Source organism: Betta splendens, chromosome 9, assembly GCF_900634795.4.
Source record: "Betta splendens chromosome 9, fBetSpl5.4, whole genome shotgun sequence".
Taxonomy (NCBI): domain Eukaryota; kingdom Metazoa; phylum Chordata; class Actinopteri; order Anabantiformes; family Osphronemidae; genus Betta; species Betta splendens.
In genome coordinates, this window is record NC_040889.2 from 26,924,935 (window position 1) to 26,942,063 (window position 17,129).

The window sequence follows — 17,129 nt, forward strand, 5'->3', positions numbered from 1 at the left end:
ATTAATTCTGAAAATAAAGTGAGCAATCAGTTATTCCTATGTTGACTGACAGATGACCTTCAGCTGACGGGTCCTCTCGTGTAGCAGGACAGGGCACACCACTGTTTCATTTCAAGGCGTTCTGCCCATGTGCACCCTGCAGCCCAGCATCAAGATGTCAACCCCGCTTGAATAATGGATAGACTCAACCAGCCACATCCTGCAGGGTGATATCATGGCTGCGTCACTTGTGCAGCTGATGGAGGAGGGGTGCAGCGGGAGCGCGATGCAGCAGGCAGGCAGACGGAGGAAGGAGACCCAGAGAGAAACCTGCTCACAGAGGACTGATGATCATGTCGGCCTCCTGGAATCAGCTCTTTTTTCAGACCACTCTGCTTCTCGTCTCCTGCAGACACATCAGCACAAGTAAATGCTCTTTGTGTTTATTTTAAGTGTTTGTGATGCCTCACAACCACGTTCTCCCTTTGCTCTCTTTTTCTCTGCTATGCTTCCTGTAACCTTGTGAGGGGGAGAAGTACATGACATAGGTTGTTGGTAGTCAGTCTTAGTTTTTCTCTTTATTTCCTGTCCCACTGTCTACACTGGTTATATATACACTTTTTCTATATTCTATATTATCTATATTTTGCCGCTCTGTAATAAAACCATAATGAACCAAATTACCTATTTAGGACATTGGAGTTAGTTAGTTATAAGATAAGTGCAAAAAGTGCTATTCAAATTTGAATGAACAAATAAAAGAAGATAAAATGTTGATAAAAATATATAGACTTTGTATTTATATGAAACATTAAAACATAATCTGTCATATATTTATATATAAATGTAATATTTAGACAAAAGATTTTTTTTACTTTCCATTAAAATGTGAATGCAGGACTGAAAAGTGGACTCATTCTAGTCTATATATTACTGTAGCAGCCAGTTGTCAGTTTAACCCTTTGTGTTCCTATTCCTGTCAGAGACACCCGGCCCCACGCCCGCACCTCTGCTTCCCATCGGTCCTTTGACAAATTTAGTGAAGACCGTTGAAGTCAGAGGTAACTGCATGTAATCATCAGGTTACGATGCATTTAATAGTTTTCATCCTGTAATCTGAAAATATAGTAGTAATTTCTATGTAGAAAATGTTTGATAATTCCTGTTTCTGTGTCTGAAATCTCTTCAGCAAATGAAAGTCACACGGTTGAACTGCTGGAACGTGCCAGTGTAGAACTGGTGTGTAAGTGGGCCGGTAATGAGAACAAGCCCCAAAATGTAACTGGCTACTGGACAAAAGATGGGAGTGAGATAAAGAATAGCAGTGTGACAGTTCAGCTGGAGAAGGAGCAGTACGTCCTCAAACAAATGTAAGGTCTAACAAAGGGTTTGAGTAAAATATTTTAACTGACATGAAAGTGGTTTATTCTTTATTTCTTTATGAACTTTTAATGCAGAAGACACAAATTATGATTTGGAACCGTTTTAAACTTTTTTTTTCTCTGCAGGTTCACAGTTCTGAATGAAACAGACCTCGGGAATTACTCGTGTGTGTTTGGAAATGAGGCAAAAGCAGAATTCATATTAGCAGGTAGGCGTCATGTAACTATTCAGTTCAAACTGATGTCTGAAGGATCCAAAGTAAAGTTTGAGTTTTGTTTTCTTTCCATCAGTTCCACAGATCGGGGAAAAGCGAGATAAACCTATAATTGGATATGCGAACGATTTTATGGTAATTCAGTGTAAAATAGACGACACCAAACCAGTTCCCACCTCCTGGAAATGGGCCAGAATGAATGGTACCGAAAAGGTGATTGTGGAGGGTGTGTTTCAGTCTGTTGTGTGTCAGTGACTAGTTCGACATCAGAACCACTGTCAGAACTGCGTCTGATTCCTCTATAGGAGCCCATCGTTGCTGCTGCAGAGTCTCGCCGGTACAAAATCGAAATCGAGGAGAGGAAGACTAAGCTGTTTTTCCACAAGATGACGAAGGCCGATGCTGGGCTCTACTCCTGTGGGGCTGTGTATGCCATCGGCACCGCGTACAGCCAAGTGGAGCTCAAGGTCAGGGATTCGCTCAATTCTCTGGTTCCGTGCTCCTTTGAGAGTATTTGTACAACACTTAGTCCTGCTACATTTCACATACTTTACATTGCATTATTATTTTAAATGAAATGGGAAAACTCTTCCCACCCCTGAAAAAGATCATCACGTTCTGGGAGCCCCTGAAGCTCTTCATAGGGATCTTGGTGGAGGTCATTATCCTGGTTGCTGCAATTCTGATCTACGAACGGAGTCAGTCTGGGAAACAATGCACCAAAGGTGAGACATTACACACACTTCGGTTTCTGTGAGCACGTACTGCATTAGCTCATATGTTGTATTTTAAATTGTGCTTGTCTCACCTCTTTTTAGAAAATGGGCCAAATCCTGATCAAAGAAACTCAATGTAAGTACGGGGACAGATTTCTAAACTAGATAAAAACCCTTTTTAAATTGTAAGCTAAATGTCACTATGTACATTTTTGTGTCTTTGTTAGGACACAGGAGGAAAATAATGATGAAGAGGGAGGTTCTGCAGTGAGACAACGCAAAGTTTAAGAGTCCAATCTTTTACATTCAGCAGCTTTAGGCTTCTTCTCTTTTGCCTATTTTCTAAAGTGAAACATGTAGCTTAAAAGCAATTTTCAAGCAATTATTTCATGAATGTCTTAAATATATATTTTTACTAAACGAATTGCAATAACCACTGTCTTCAGACTCCCTCCCGTACAGTAGTGCTGCTTTTCTGTGGAAATTCTTTTACCGAAGCGTTTCCGTGTCACTTCCTGTGCCAGTTAATGTTCTGATACCTGAAAGTACTACAGAGCTTCATTGATGTCAGTCATGCATTGTGGTTTTCAAGCAGTGCCTTACACCCGCAAAGATGCAAATGAGTCACCAGTTGTTTGCTTGCAGCCTCCTTTTTCCACCTGCACTTGCAAAATGATTAACAGTTTGTGTCTGCATTATCATATATGAAATGCTTGCTCATCTACAATCTACAAGTGTTGTTACTTAATTGTGATGTTTGTTTACCTGCACTTAATCATTAAGATGCTGCTGTATGTTTAGACAAGCAGATTAAAATGCCCCCCTAAAATGTTACTGTTTGTTTTAGTAACTGTCTTCACACTGTATAAGGTAACACGGAGGTTTTCATGATGTAAAGGGAAGCTCCAACAGTATTACACATCAGTGTGGGTTTGCTGGTTTTGAGCAATCTCTCTGCATATGGTATGAGAAAGATGTTGTAGAGGCAGTGTCTGTTTTGTCGAATGCTCCATTATGAAAATCTGAGGAAATGAAGCAGCAATCTGCTGTTATTTTGTCCATCATATGATCCATATGAATGAGGGGGTCAGAACACAGAACTACCTCTTAGTATAATGCTCTCCAGTACATTAAACAATGTAAAGTTATTACCACCCTTACAGCTTCAACTTAACAGGGAATTATAACCTTGCAAAATGAATGTGGCCAAGTTACATCACGGGCAATGAGACAATACTGCACTGTTAGCTCACTATCAAACAAATGGCAAAATGTCGGAGAACAAACGTGTAACCTGACATGTAGGATAATTTAGACCAAAGCACCAAATACATTGTAGACGAGGGCTTTGATGTTTGAACTTCCAACCATCATTTTTCTGTTTGTTGCACAAGATGCTGTTTGTTAATTGAATCATGCTAGTTGTCAGGCATTGGGCTGAGTTACAGCCAGAGGTGTGACATGACATTTGTAGCTAATCTGAAAGGTTGAGTTGGCTTTTTTCCAGGGACATAATATCTCTGAACTCAGACACTAGTGTCTGTTTGAAAAGCATGACTATATTTTGGCATAAATACAAACTGCATATTAACAATCCAGGTTGTGCACAGTATTTAATTACTTTTAAACAAGAGCTGTTTCGATATTGTGTTACCCAGATTTGTCTACATTTTTTTACATTTACAAAGAATATATAACGTGAAGAGCATTATTTTGAGTAGAATCTCCCAAGATGTTTTCAGTGGCCAAGAAAAATAAACTACGGGCGGTTCATGAGGAACTGAACCAGAAGCCTGATCACGCCATCATTAAGGCCCACCACCGTGCCGTCCTGCACACTGTCGTACAATCGCAGGCTCTCTGTGCCCCACAGGAGATTTTTCCTGGGGTTGTCAGCATCCGTGTCCTCAGAGAGGGCAACTGTGTTGAGCTGATAGCAGAAGAAGGAGAAGAAGTGGCCATCGGTGATCACAGCCTGGGACACAAAAGGCCTGGTGACATCCTCATGATTCCAGAAACCTACAGAAGACATATGGATGGAATAACAAATGAAAACACACACAGATCTACATTATTGTACTACTCAGGTGGTTAATGTGTTATGAGCTGTAAAACCCACTCTACTTTAGAAGATGCACTGGTTGATAACTCACCCTGGTACATGGCCTGAGCTCCTGTCCAGGCGAAGAGGCTGGCGAGACCATTGGCTCTGAGGAAGACCTCGACCTGGTCAGACTGCTGTTTTCGAGCCATACGGTCTCTGTGGTATCCGTCGGGAACCAAGTGGAACTGAGTGTGACCATAACAAGCTGGATCCGGCAGCTTAGCACCTGTTAGTGAAATCAAACATTTAAAAAATCATGTTGGTCTTCTGTTTAACCAATGTGGAGTCTTCACAGCTGTCTATAAGCCATGACTTGTTGCTTTTTTTAACTAGAAAAACAATGTTCCCTTCACGTGATGGGTGCAGTATGGACCTGGGGTGTGACTGGTTTACCTGTGAAGATGTTGTTGTCATACTGTCTTCTGAACAGAGGCATAACGTTGGGAGCAAGAGTGATCTTTGGAACCTCTGCAGAATAGGAGGCCTCCAGTGGGGTAAACTAGGAGCAGAGAGCGAAAGAAATGTTTTACCTTTATGACGTATACTCCTGTTTGCTTAAATAAAAATCAAATGGTCCATAAATCTTTACCTGCGGAAGCTGCTGCGTGACCCTGATCTGACTGTGAGGGCGGTCGTCGATCTGAAACCTGGTCGGCTCCAGTCGGCCTCTCCGGTGCCCTTTTGGGATGATTCTCTCTCCTCTTCTCCAATAAAAGTGCACCTTTTCATTTATATCTAATAAAGGATATAAATATTAGTAAGAGCATGAAATTGACTTTTCTGCAGATGTACTTTTTTGTGTTATTTTAGATGCAGATCTCTAACTTTCTAACTTCACTTTTAAGTTTACTATACTACTACTACTACTATTTCAAGTTAAACCTCCGGCACCCTGGCCTTTCTCTTACCCAGACTGGAGAGCTGGAGCAGCGGGTTGTGTTTGGCCAGGCTGTAGGTGAGTCCGGTCACCAGGTTCCTCAGAACAGGTCCGACCGTCTCTTCCTGCTGTCGGTAGAGGAACGGTTTGCGTTTCCTCAGCTGCCAGTGCTCCTGTAAGATCGCACGGCTCACCAAAGCGCGAACGTCCGCGAACGCATCATCATCCAGTCCGGGTATCGAGGTGCGCGCTGCGGATGGCGGTGACCCATCCTCGCTCGCCACCGTCTCCTGACCCTGGTTGAATTTGTCGGGTAGGCCCGGGATATAGGCGGTTTTGGTAAAGTGCTGGTACCACCTGTCTGCGCCCCGAACAAACGTCTGAGGATGAACCACAAACTTCTTCCGTTGGATGCGAGTGATGAGGGCGATCTTCTCCTGCACCGAGGAGGCGCAGATCTTTTTGACCTGCTCCTCGACTTGTCGCCGTCGGGCAGATTTGCTTTTAGCTGTGAGAGAAGGGACGATGGCAGGATACGTGGGTTCACTGGCCGCTAGCTCGGCGTGGACAAACCTGCGGTATCCAAGCAGAGGCCGGTTTTGAACGACCAGCAAGGACAGCCTTGTGCGGGCCGCCATGTTTCTCCTCTAGCGTTAGCTCTTTTTTCCACTTCCGGTGACAAGAAATGTAGCAGCCCCACACAACAGCGCCCCCTAACGACACATAGAGCCGCCGATATAAGTTCATTTAAGGATTAGAAATGTGTCACTGTTTTTGGTCAGTACACTACAGTACGAACTTGACAACTGGTCCACATTGAGATTAACATTGTTCAAACACAAAGCCAATATCACCTGATATATACTCTATATCTATAATCCAGGAGGTGGCGCCAAACAGCAAGCCACCGCAAACTCTGCTAATAAACCGAAGAAGTAGTAAAATAAGTAGTAGAAGAAGAAGAAGTTGCAACAACAACTTGGCGTGTTTAGTGGTGTTTTTAAGCTGTGTTCAAGCTTTCAGTGCTGTGCTCTGGTGTGACCAAACGTGAGATAAACTACTTATTTCCTTCAACTACAAAGCTAGTAGCTAGTAGCTAGCTGGCTATGTATCTTCGGCAGATTTTCCGGACGCAGGTCGTCGGGTCCAGAACGACTCGCCTCCTTCGTGTGCACCGTGTTTGTCGAGCCGAGGTAGCTTCTCTGAAAACAAACAGTGTTGTTGTCCTACACACTTTGTTATCATTAGCCGCAGCAGAGCATGTTGACAGCACCTGTCCTCCTGCCAGCTCCGGTGGCTGTGGCGAACCCGCAGCGCCCAACCACCGAGAGGTTTGGTGTGTTGTGCATCTTGTGAGGTTTTGTTTGTGAGCTCATAGCAGGTGTTAGCGTGTTCCTTGTTTCCCACAGAGACCACTGTGCACCAGAACAGATGAGGTGAGTCTGGCCAAGGAGGCCAGCAAGAAGTATGGCTCCGCGGCTCCAACCATCTTCTCCAAAGTGCTTGATAAAAGCATCCCTGCAGAAATCATTTATGAAGACGAGAAGGTAAACATTACAACTTTTGTTTAGCTGTGACTAACTTATTATTATAAACTGCAACGAAATGCTAGCCAAATATTTTTACTGAAAAAAAAAGTTGAGCAATCATCACCACAAAAATTTGCTCTGTCTAAGAAAACTGAGATTGAGCCCTAAGTATGTAATGTGAAACCATCTGATCAGTTTTGCTGCAGGTGCAGGTTTCACTTGAGTTTATTTCTTCAATATGTGAGTCACAGGGTGTGGAGGTTAGGTGCTTGCTCACAGAATTGGATTTACGTGAAACCGTTCATCAATGCTGTTTTTATGTGTTTATTAGTGTTTAGCATTCAGAGATATCAGCCCACAGGCTCCTGTTCACTTCCTGGTCATTCCCAGGATCCCTATTCCGAGAATAAGTGAGGCCAAAGATGATGATTCTGCTGTAAGTTGGTCTTCAGTTATGTACATCCACTAGGTTTCATGTTTTTCTAAGTTGCATTTCTCAAAGACATTAAATATATTCTGTTGAACTTTTATTACCACAAACATTGTTTGCAGGACAATGTCAAACATGTAAAACTTATTTACTTACATTATTTTGAAATAGCTGATAAACAGTGTTCGGGGCAGTTGTCTTCTTTTGAAATAATATTTTCCCACATTTGAAAGGTTTTATTACCAGCCCAGTTATACTTACGTTGTGTTTATTAAAGCCAACAAATAAAAACCTACAGCTTTCTGCTTTACCTTTCAGCTTTTAGGACATCTGTTGGTTGTTGCAAAAAATGTTGCTAAGCAAGAATCTCTAAGTGAAGGATACAGAGTGGGTAAGTTTATTAGCTGATAACCTAAACAGGTCCACAGGCTGTCTTTTTTTTTTTTTTTTGTACCTGCACATTAAAGTCTGTGTGACTGTGCCTTCTGCAGTGATCAACGATGGGGTACACGGTTCACAGTCAGTTTACCACCTGCACATCCATGTCCTGGGGGGAAGGCAGATGAAATGGCCTCCTGGATAGTTGTCTTGTGTTGTCGTTGTGTGTAATATAAGCAATCAGTCACCCAGTCTGTAGGTTGGCACAAAGTTAATCAGCAACTATCTTAATCATTAACGCAGGAGTAATTTTTAAAGCAAACCTGCACTTTAACTATGGAGGGGTTTACTGTTCATTCTTAGCTTTAATGTCTCATTATATCAAAACATTTTTATGTGTTTTCGATAAGAATGATCATTAAATAAAACAAGATACCTGACAGCAAAATGTATTCGTATTTAGACAAACAATCAACTGATTAAGAGTCATTAATGTCAGGCTTACAGGATAATCTGTTCATGTCTTTTGGTTTTTCTGGAATGTATGGAATATGCATGCATGTACTCTTTGTACAAACATACTCTGACATTAAAATTAAATGTGAATCTTTAGAATTTTAAAGAATAAAAGTAAATCATTTTTTTGCATCTTCAAATAAAGACACTTTATAACTTGTAAGGCTGACAGGTTGTCTTCTACTTTAATGTAGTGTAACTTTGGTGAGGTTAATATTGACAGAAAGATTATTCTAAATGTTTATATCTTGTTAAAATGCTAATTATATACACACAAAAAGCAGTGACATATAAAAATTGACAATAATTGACTTGGCCATGGTTAAAAATAGAGAAACCAATTATATCAACCAGTAAATTAGAGACTTCACAAAGCAACATTAATAATGTTTTCAGTTTTACTTAACAATATTAATGTATGTTTACTTCAAAAAATACCAAAAATAGTAGACAGGTAAGATGGTAGTTATTTGAAAATGTATATACAAAAACATAATTACTTTAAATATAACATTTTCATGTGCCTGCTTTATTTTTGCTGGCGGTGAAGAATTCCCTCGCTAATCTCTCATAACCTCCACACATGGCAGGTGTCCAAGTAGTAGCAGTGAAGGTCACAGTTGGGACAAATGTGGTGTGAGTTGGTGGTATGATTCGCTGACCCTAGCGCCGTGAGCAAAGCAACTGTGTGTCATTTGAGAAAGGGGTTTGAACTTTCCTCCATATTTACTCAAACAACAATGTTCACCTCCTTGGACATTGCTTTCAGATGCATGCAAAGACGAGGGCAGCTGAGGACGGAAGGAAACAAGCACAAAATAAAACGTGTGTCATAATATAGATCATTTCTCATATATATTCTATATTTTAAACTGCTCTGAAAAGTAAAGTGCACCAGCAGTCATTCTGATTTCCCCTGTTAACTTTATTAATGATTAGATATAAATGAAGATGAAAAGACTTAAAAGGAAGATATGTGAGATTATGCAAAAGGGTTAGAAAGCCACGACTACCAGAAAAAGTATTCCATGTATTTAGAGTTTGTGTTGCCAGCTTCTTTCTCTATGTGTCAATCTGATGGAAAAGGCTGAAGTTGCACAAGTTGAAGTTCTAAACTATTGTATAACTTTTATGTAGGCCAAAGTGTGTCTCTTGCCATAAACCAGAGAGCACTTATCTCGTTTTACTGTTATTTATGCCAAGCCTCGTCAAACATATCTGATAATGACTGACTTTATAATTAACTTACACAGCGATCAACTCGAGGTCTATTATGACCTGTTAACAGTGACAGCAGCTGGCAGCTTCAACCGGTATAAACAAAACATGTTTGTGATTGATGTCAGGTTCTAGGTGCTGGTCACCTTGATTAATTGTAACTTCATGTCAGTGGAGCCTTGTCATATTAACCTCAGCTGCAGGTGACTCTGATTGCGCAAGGCTCCGTGGCTCTGGGCAAGACGTGGGTGTGGGTCAACCTGGCGGGACCTCGTTCAAGTCCCCTATAGGCTGATATTTTCCTCAGGAGAAAACGGTTGACTTCCTGTGATGAGCAAAGGTTGATCCAGCTGCTTCAGCACCTGACTGCTCCTGTCAAGCGGATGTCATTCAGCGCCATCACCAGAGGAGGTAAGCTTCAACTAACCGAACACTGTTAGAGGTCTGATGGTAGGAACAGAATGCTTTCATGGCTTGAGAAGTTTTAAAAAGTGATGTTGGAGCCTAAGGATGCACGTTAACCTGTAAAAGAAACGTCTGGAAATAGGCATCACGCCACTTTGAAAGGTCAAAGGGATCCAGTTACACAGACACTAATGGAGTGGTTAAAAATAACTTTTACAAAGCAGCAAAATAAAAGCATTTTTGTGTAAGCTGTTTTCTCTTTGTAGACATACACCAGCTTTTAATTAACACTAAAAGCAGGCAGACAGAAGCAAACAAACGCTGAGTCTCAGTTGATTCCTGTATTTTTCTGTAAATATGCTGAGGCATAGTTCATGACTGAGAGGTGGATGTGTTCTCACCGTGGTGGGAGCAGGTTCCTCAGCTTATACTGTTTAGTCAATAGAGACCAGGTGTTTGCTCTTCTCTGCGGTTCTACTTTACAGGATACGTTTTTCATTTTTACCCTTTTTTTTCTATGGGACTGTGACTTTTTACTAGAAGACTTTCTTTTTATTTGAACTGACTTTTGCATCACTGAGAGGAGCAGAGCCTTCTGTTGCCACACTGCCAGTGTTGTAAGTTGTATGAACTTTGGTTCAGGGAAATCTTGATTTGAAGATATCTTAAAAAGCAGAGGTCAAACTCAGGAACTGCTGGTTTAACAGTAATTAATTGAATAGAATTAATTGGGTAATAAAAATGTTGTACTACATGTGTGCCTTTGGTATTTGACCTCAATTCCTATCATATCAGAATATTTTAAGTACTGGTACAACATGTGACTATATGATATGAATTATTTCCACTGTTACAAAATAAGGACACAAGATGGCACCGCTGCAGTGAACAATAGAAGTGAATGAGGCAAATTATGCTCTTGTCTTTTTATTAGCGTGTCAATTTTCTACAGCACTTTAAACATATGCTGAAAAACCACTAAGTTCATTGTGATTATCTCCTAAAGAGCAGACTCTGGATACAGTAATTCTGATTGTCTGGGTCAAAGGTACTTGCAATTTGAGCCGGAGTATAAATAGAGCACTCAGATGTCCCAGTGCGTTTTGGCACAGTATTCACGGTTTCGACATTCAGACCGTGGCTGCATGTGATTACTACCATTGGCTGTCTAGCTTTGACCTGTTGCAATGACATTGCCGAATGTCGAGCCCAGTATAAATAAGCAGCTCTGGGCTCTGTCATAATTGATCTCCTTTGCTTGTACGTGGACACTACTCTGAGAATTTGACTTCACGTTTATCTAGATTATTTTGTTTTGTTGTCTTTTTCTCCAGCTAATGCAAGATGAATGTCCAGGAAGATTTGGTCGTGAGTAACAGCAATTCTCACAGGTACTGTACGTAACGTGGTGCTTGTCTCAAAATAGGAGCAATTCATCAAGCAAACTGAATTTCACCTCTGTATCTATAAATGGCCGCTACCCGTAGCTAAATGTCATTTCTCATTTATATCTTAAATCGCAGCATTTCTTCCCAAAACACACTGAATTCGTCAGACTCCACCAACTTCAAGATGCACTCCCCTGTCGTCCTCAACGGAGGCGCTGCAAAGAAGCAGGAGAGCCGTCATTCCAGTAACACTGAGGTCCAGACTCAACCTGCCACATCTCCTGAGCCGAATGGAGCCGCTGCCGGGCACCCGCCTGGTAAGAGGCAGACTTTGTGATAAAATCCACTGCCAATACCCAACCGTCCAAACAATGCCTCTTGTTTTCAGCTGCGGTTTTAGTTTTCAGGTAAAGAAGAAAAAGACCATTATGTTCTTATTGTTGTTTATTGACACGCAGTTATTAAGGCTCTGGGACAATCACAGCATTTAGGATTTCTGAACTTTTATGAGGTTTTACACGGAGGTGCAGGGACAACACCTGTTCTTTTCTAAAGCAGAATTTTTGAAATTTGATGACCCCCACATGCCTCACTGTCAAAAGGAAAATGCTCCAAGGTCAAAGGGTCGTAAGAGCAGATATTTTGCTTTAGGCGCTGAAAACTTGTTAGAGGAGTTTTGTAAAAAGGCTGAAAAGTGACAGAGAAGAAACGTGTAAATCACCAATGTCATGATTTCTCTTTAGACTAAAGTGGTTCCATGCTCCTGCTTCTTTGGCCACTTTGAGTTATTAATCCTGATTGGTGGTTACAGTACATGTGCTGCTGGTGTAGCTTCCTGTTTTGTCTCAGGTGACAGGAGTTTGTCCCCCGTTCACTGCAAACTGCAAGTGATGATCCTCTGAAACAGCAGGTGAAACACGCCCTCAGCGTCAGTCCAGGAATGTCTGCAACCCCGTCCAACACCTGCCTCTGTATTTGACAGTCTGCTGTTTAGGCTTCGTCTGGTGCAGGTGTTTTCATGGCCACTAAATGCTACGGCTCCTGTTGTCCCAAAGGTGAAGAGCCCAAACCAGTCGCCCTGTCGACGGCACACTTGGCAACAACTCTGTCCCCGGCTGATGAAGAATGGAGCAGCAGCAGAGACAAGGGAGTCAGGCTGAGGATGGAGGGCTCCGGCCCCGCCGCAGAGACGCCGATCACCGTCCATCAGATGTTCCTGGAGACGCTGGAGGGCTACGGGGACAGTCCAGCCTTGGTTTCCAAAAAGGACGGCCAGTGGGTGACGCTGACATGGAGCCAGTACTACCAGCAGTGTCGGGCGGCTGCTAAAAGTTTCCTCAAGGTTAGTTTGCACTGTGTCTAAGTGCAGCACAGTCGGGAGGTGTTTGGGCGCAGTTTTCACTTCATTTCACCTAAATTAATCGTGAAAAACTATGGGCTTTGTTTTTTACCCTGATTTCCTGTCATTCTAAATATTTAACCTAGTTTATCTTATTTATTTGTTAATAAATCTGTTCCTTAAAATCCAATCTATTTACTACAGTATGTTACTATGATTTTAAAGCATGAAATATGTTTCTAATTCTAGCATTTAACCTTAGCAGTCACTCTGTTTGGGAGCTCTAATAGGTTTCACATGCTGTCACCTGTCAAAAACTTGTCATGCACTTTGGCGTCAGAAGGCACTAGTGGTATTTAGAAACTCATTCAGATACTTTGTTTATTTAACTTTCATTTTCCGATCAGTACATGGCTATATTAGTATTTGTGAACGGAGCTGCCAGCATGAATATTCAGTGGAGGACGTTTAGCAGAGTTGGACGTCTGGCCCAGTAACCAGCGAGGTGTCCAGGGACACAACAGAAACTCTAACAAAGCTCCAGGAGTCCTCTGAGACATTTAGGTGCCGCTCCATTCACGTCTTTAGGGGACAGTGTTTAGTTCAGAGTTTGCTGAACTGGATTTGAAACATGAGGAAACGCCTGTAATGTTTGGTTTGGTGACACAAACGTGAAGTATTTGGGCAAAGCACCAGACACTAACACAGAGTGGACGTCACATCAGTTCAAAAACATCGCTCTAGTGAAGCAGCACAGAGGAACTATCTTCATTTTCCAGCAAAAAATAATGAATAATTATTAATAATATGGATAATAATTAATAAACTGTGGATGTTGAATGTGTGTAATGAGTAACTGGAAGACAATGTGTTGATGTTATCGCAGTACTGTTGGTGGGATGAAGTCACTAGTTCATTTGTACATTAGTTAATGTGTCAGAGATGTAGCTGAATTACTATGTAATAATTATAGAGGAATGACAGGCTACTAATACAACATGCATACAGCCACATGCAGCCATTTTGTGTAACATGAGGTGGAAGAGGCATTTGAAAGGAGTGACAGAGGCGCTGTCCAATCAAAAACCTGCATCCAGTAAAATAATCCAAAGCAAAATGCTGCTGTTTGTTCTTCATAGTTGGGGCTGGAGCGGTACCATGGTGTGGGAATCCTGGGCTTCAACTCTCCTGAGTGGTTCATCTCAGATGTCGGCTGCATTTTAGCTGGGTAAGATCATGTTTAAGGCATGTGTATACTTTACAGGGCGCCTTTATGCTCTGCATCACCTGACTGCAAATTTATCTCCTTCCATGCTTATCTCAAAGTGGCCATCTCTGTGGCCCACACCTTTGTGGGCTGGTGCAGTTTAACGTGGGAAATATAATCTGGATGTTACACGTTCCATATCTAGAACTTGCATAAGATCATGTCTAATCAGGCAAAAGTATAGATTCTGTAGTGGAGCTTCAGCTCAGCTATTCACTGTCTGAGCTGCGCTTTGTGCTGCAGGGGCCTGGCCACCGGCATTTACACCACCAACTCACCAGAGGCCTGTCAGTATGTGGCCATGAACTGTGAGGCCAACGTCCTGGTGGTGGAGAACAAGAAACAGCTGGACAAAATCCTGCAGGTCTGGAGCTTTAGTGCAGGAGCATTTAAAAGAGTGCGAATGTTCTTAATGCGTCTCTGCCAACAGGTTAAAGATCAGCTACCTCACCTGAAAGCCATCGTCCAGTATAAAGGCGAGCTGGAGCAGAAGACACCGTTCCTGTACACAGTACGTTCACATGCTAAGGGGATGCGTTGTTACCGTGAATGTTTTGGTGTGATCACATCATGTGTATTTCTGCAGTGGGCAGAGTTCATGAAGCTGGGAGAGGACGTGCCCGAAGAACAGCTCAATGCGGTGATCGACAGCCTCCGGGCCAACGAGTGCTGCACTCTCATCTACACATCTGGAACCACTGGCAACCCCAAAGGAGTCATGCTGAGCCATGACAATGTGAGCACTTGGCTTTTACTTGGACTCTGAATGATCTGAAGGAAACATTAAACACTGTCATGCATTTTTGCTGTCTGCCTAAAATGCGCATTGATGAGGCGTTTTCATTTACAGCTGACGTGGACAGCGAAGACATCAGCTACGATGGCTGATATTAGGATTGGTGTAGAGGTGATAGTCAGTTACCTCCCTCTCAGCCACGTGGCAGCTCAGGTAGTTGATGTGTGGATCAGTATGAGGTTTGCCGGGACCATCTACTTTGCAGAGCCAGATGCTCTCAAGGTGAGGAAACCTGCTGTGGCGTGAGCATCGAGATAATACTGTTTATTAATTTAACACTAGTGGCTCTTCATTTCAGGGCTCCTTGGTAACCACGCTGAAAGAAGCTCGTCCCACCTGTTTCCTGGGGGTTCCTCGTGTGTGGGAGAAGATGCAGGAGAAGATGAAGGCTGCCGGCGCCAAAGGCTCCCCACTGAGGAAGAAGGTGGCGGACTGGGCCAAGTCTATAGGCCTGCAGTACAACTACAGCGCCATGAATGGGTGAGACGTCGTAAATCTGCTGCATCGTTAGCTGTGCGTTGTGTGGTTTCATGTTTGGCTTCATTGTGTTGCAGGGAGAACCAGGTGCCGTGGGGTTTCATGCTCGCTAACAACCTGGTGTTCAAGAAGGTGCGCGCAGCGCTGGGCTTAGACAACTGCAGGGTCTGCTTCACGGGGGCGGCCCCCATCACCAAGGACACCCTGGAGTACTTCATGAGCCTGAACATGCCGGTGATGGAGCTGTACGGCATGAGTGAAAGCTCCGGCCCACACACCATCTCCATTAACAGCGATTACAGGATCACGAGGTCAGCAGCTCGTAATGCATGTGAGAGTGCGTCCACACCTTTTAGAGGGTTGCCTGATGTTGGGATGATCCATTAAAGCATGCTGTTTAATTATGCTTTTTCAATCCAGCTGTGGGAAGGTGATGCCAGGCAGCAAAATTAACCTGGACAATCCAGATGAGGAGGGAAACGGGGAGATCTGTTTCTGGGGCCGGAACGTCTTCATGGGCTACCTGAACACGCCCGACAAGACTCTAGAGGCCCTGGACCAGGACGGCTGGCTGCGCTCTGGAGACCTGGGAAGACTTGACCAGAACAACTTCCTGTACATTACAGGGAGGATTAAGGGTAAGATGTGTGAGGGGTATGAAAATAGTTCAAATTAGACATTTTTCAATGCTGCAATATGTAGTTCACTTCCAATTTGTGTTTCTTTCACTTGGCTAGAGCTCAACAGGAATTAACAACATGAATTGTATGGTTAAAACTGAAAGCCATTCACTTGTTTCATTAATACATATTTAAATATCTTTTGCACAGAGGACTGTGTATGTTTATGTTCGTCCCACTGAGAAAGCTGCACATGGATTCGTGATTACAGCAGGCGTTCATATTTGTGACACACTTTAATCCCGTTCGTCACAGAACTGATCATCACGGCCGGAGGCGAGAACGTCCCTCCTGTGCCCATCGAGGACGCGCTGAAGGCCGAGGTGCCCATCATCAGCGCCGCCATGCTCATCGGAGACAAGCTCAAGTTCCTGTCTATGCTGCTCACTCTCAAAGTAACCGAGCCGCAAATAACAGCTGCGAATGCACATGATGAACGCAGTGATGACCCTCCTGCTGTCTGCGCAGTGTGTCCTAGACGACAACGGCGATCCCACAGACGAGCTGAGCCCTGAGGTTCTGGACTTCTGTCAGCAGCACGGCATCACATCAACCAAGGTGTCACAGATCATAGCCACCAAGGAGCCGGCGGTCTACAAGGCGATTTCAGAGGGGGTGGAGCGCGTCAACGCCAGGGCCACGTCCAACGCTCAGAGGGTCCAGAAGTGGGTCATTCTGGAGCGCGACTTCTCTGTCGGGGGCGGAGAGCTGGGTGAGTGTGTCTGTGGTTCTGGTTCCTGTCCCGCAGCGAGATTTATGAGATGTGAGAGTGAAGCGTGCTGTGATCTCCATCATTCCAGTGATGTTTGAAGCATAATCGTCTGTCTCAAATAAGCCCGTGTGTTTCCCTTTCAGGACCCACCATGAAGCTGAGGAGGCCCATCGTCGTGAAGATGTACCAGGAGCAAATAAATGACATGTATGCAGTGACGTCAGAGAAGTGAGCCGGGCCGCAGGCGAGGCGCTGACCTGTCACCTGGATGTCAGAGGGTGGTAATTATTGGAGGAAAGTCTGATTGTGATTTAATGAAAGTGAAGCTTGTGCTGCTACTGTTTTGTTTTCCAGCAGCTGTAGCGCTTTGTTCAATGTACACGCGTTTTCAGTATGTGCACTTTTTGTAAATATCTAAATCAGAGCCATTTACTGTTCAAACATCAAACTGCCTTGTTTTATTATTGTATTTAAGCAACAGTACATATTTAATGTTTTGCGCTAATTGCCAGTTTCTAGTGTCATTTAGTGAATTGCAGATGGTGCCTCTATAGATTAGAGGTGATGTTGGTTAAATGTGATGACAAATGTAAAAACGTTCCTTCTATCAGCATTGTAAATTGTAAAGGACCTGAGTTTGTGTGTCATGTACAGTGACAAAGAATAAAATGTTTATTTTGTGATATTCAACTACTGTCAATAAAAAGTGATTTAGACAAAG

General features: G+C 43.0%; 4 protein-coding genes across 6 annotated transcripts; 3 read left to right on the plus strand and 1 right to left on the minus strand.

Annotated features, from left to right (window-relative positions):
- The first annotated feature begins 244 nt into the window (after positions 1-244).
- Positions 245-3,126, plus strand: emb (embigin). The gene is made up of 9 exons (XM_029161881.3): positions 245-405; positions 963-1,040; positions 1,169-1,349; positions 1,488-1,570; positions 1,653-1,789; positions 1,882-2,043; positions 2,184-2,301; positions 2,395-2,428; positions 2,520-3,126. Exons 1-9 carry the CDS (start codon positions 327-329, stop codon positions 2,578-2,580), a joined length of 933 nt encoding a protein of 310 aa, XP_029017714.1. The 5' UTR covers positions 245-326; the 3' UTR covers positions 2,581-3,126.
- A 760-nt stretch (positions 3,127-3,886) lies between these two features.
- On the minus strand, positions 3,887-5,976 carry mrps30 (mitochondrial ribosomal protein S30). The gene is made up of 5 exons (XM_029161880.3): positions 5,305-5,976; positions 4,986-5,131; positions 4,790-4,895; positions 4,446-4,622; positions 3,887-4,311 (listed from the first exon to the last, which is right to left on the minus strand). Exons 1-5 carry the CDS (start codon positions 5,909-5,911, stop codon positions 4,052-4,054), a joined length of 1,296 nt encoding a protein of 431 aa, XP_029017713.1. The 5' UTR covers positions 5,912-5,976; the 3' UTR covers positions 3,887-4,051.
- A 350-nt stretch (positions 5,977-6,326) lies between these two features.
- Positions 6,327-8,289, plus strand: hint2 (histidine triad nucleotide binding protein 2). 2 transcript variants are annotated; one of them, XM_055511182.1, is made up of 6 exons: positions 6,330-6,466; positions 6,562-6,609; positions 6,683-6,820; positions 7,134-7,238; positions 7,551-7,623; positions 7,724-8,289. In XM_055511182.1, exons 1-6 carry the CDS (start codon positions 6,380-6,382, stop codon positions 7,813-7,815), a joined length of 543 nt encoding a protein of 180 aa, XP_055367157.1. In that variant the 5' UTR covers positions 6,330-6,379; the 3' UTR covers positions 7,816-8,289. The 2 variants fall into 2 exon arrangements, with proteins under 2 accessions (XP_029017720.1, XP_055367157.1); XM_029161887.3 differs by lacking the exon at positions 6,562-6,609 and having other exon boundaries at positions 6,327-6,466.
- A 1,370-nt stretch (positions 8,290-9,659) lies between these two features.
- LOC114862036 (long-chain-fatty-acid--CoA ligase ACSBG2-like) lies at positions 9,660-17,129 on the plus strand. 2 transcript variants are annotated; one of them, XM_029161878.3, is made up of 15 exons: positions 9,660-9,755; positions 11,084-11,140; positions 11,273-11,454; positions 12,193-12,479; positions 13,616-13,704; positions 13,987-14,107; positions 14,174-14,254; positions 14,330-14,479; positions 14,594-14,761; positions 14,838-15,019; positions 15,094-15,327; positions 15,437-15,654; positions 15,952-16,091; positions 16,165-16,408; positions 16,552-17,129. In XM_029161878.3, the coding sequence occupies exons 2-15, from the start codon at positions 11,094-11,096 to the stop codon at positions 16,638-16,640; spliced, it is 2,232 nt and encodes a 743-aa protein (XP_029017711.1). In that variant the 5' UTR covers positions 9,660-9,755; positions 11,084-11,093; the 3' UTR covers positions 16,641-17,129. The 2 variants fall into 2 exon arrangements, with proteins under 2 accessions (XP_029017711.1, XP_029017712.1); XM_029161879.3 differs by lacking the exon at positions 9,660-9,755 and adding an exon at positions 10,156-10,366.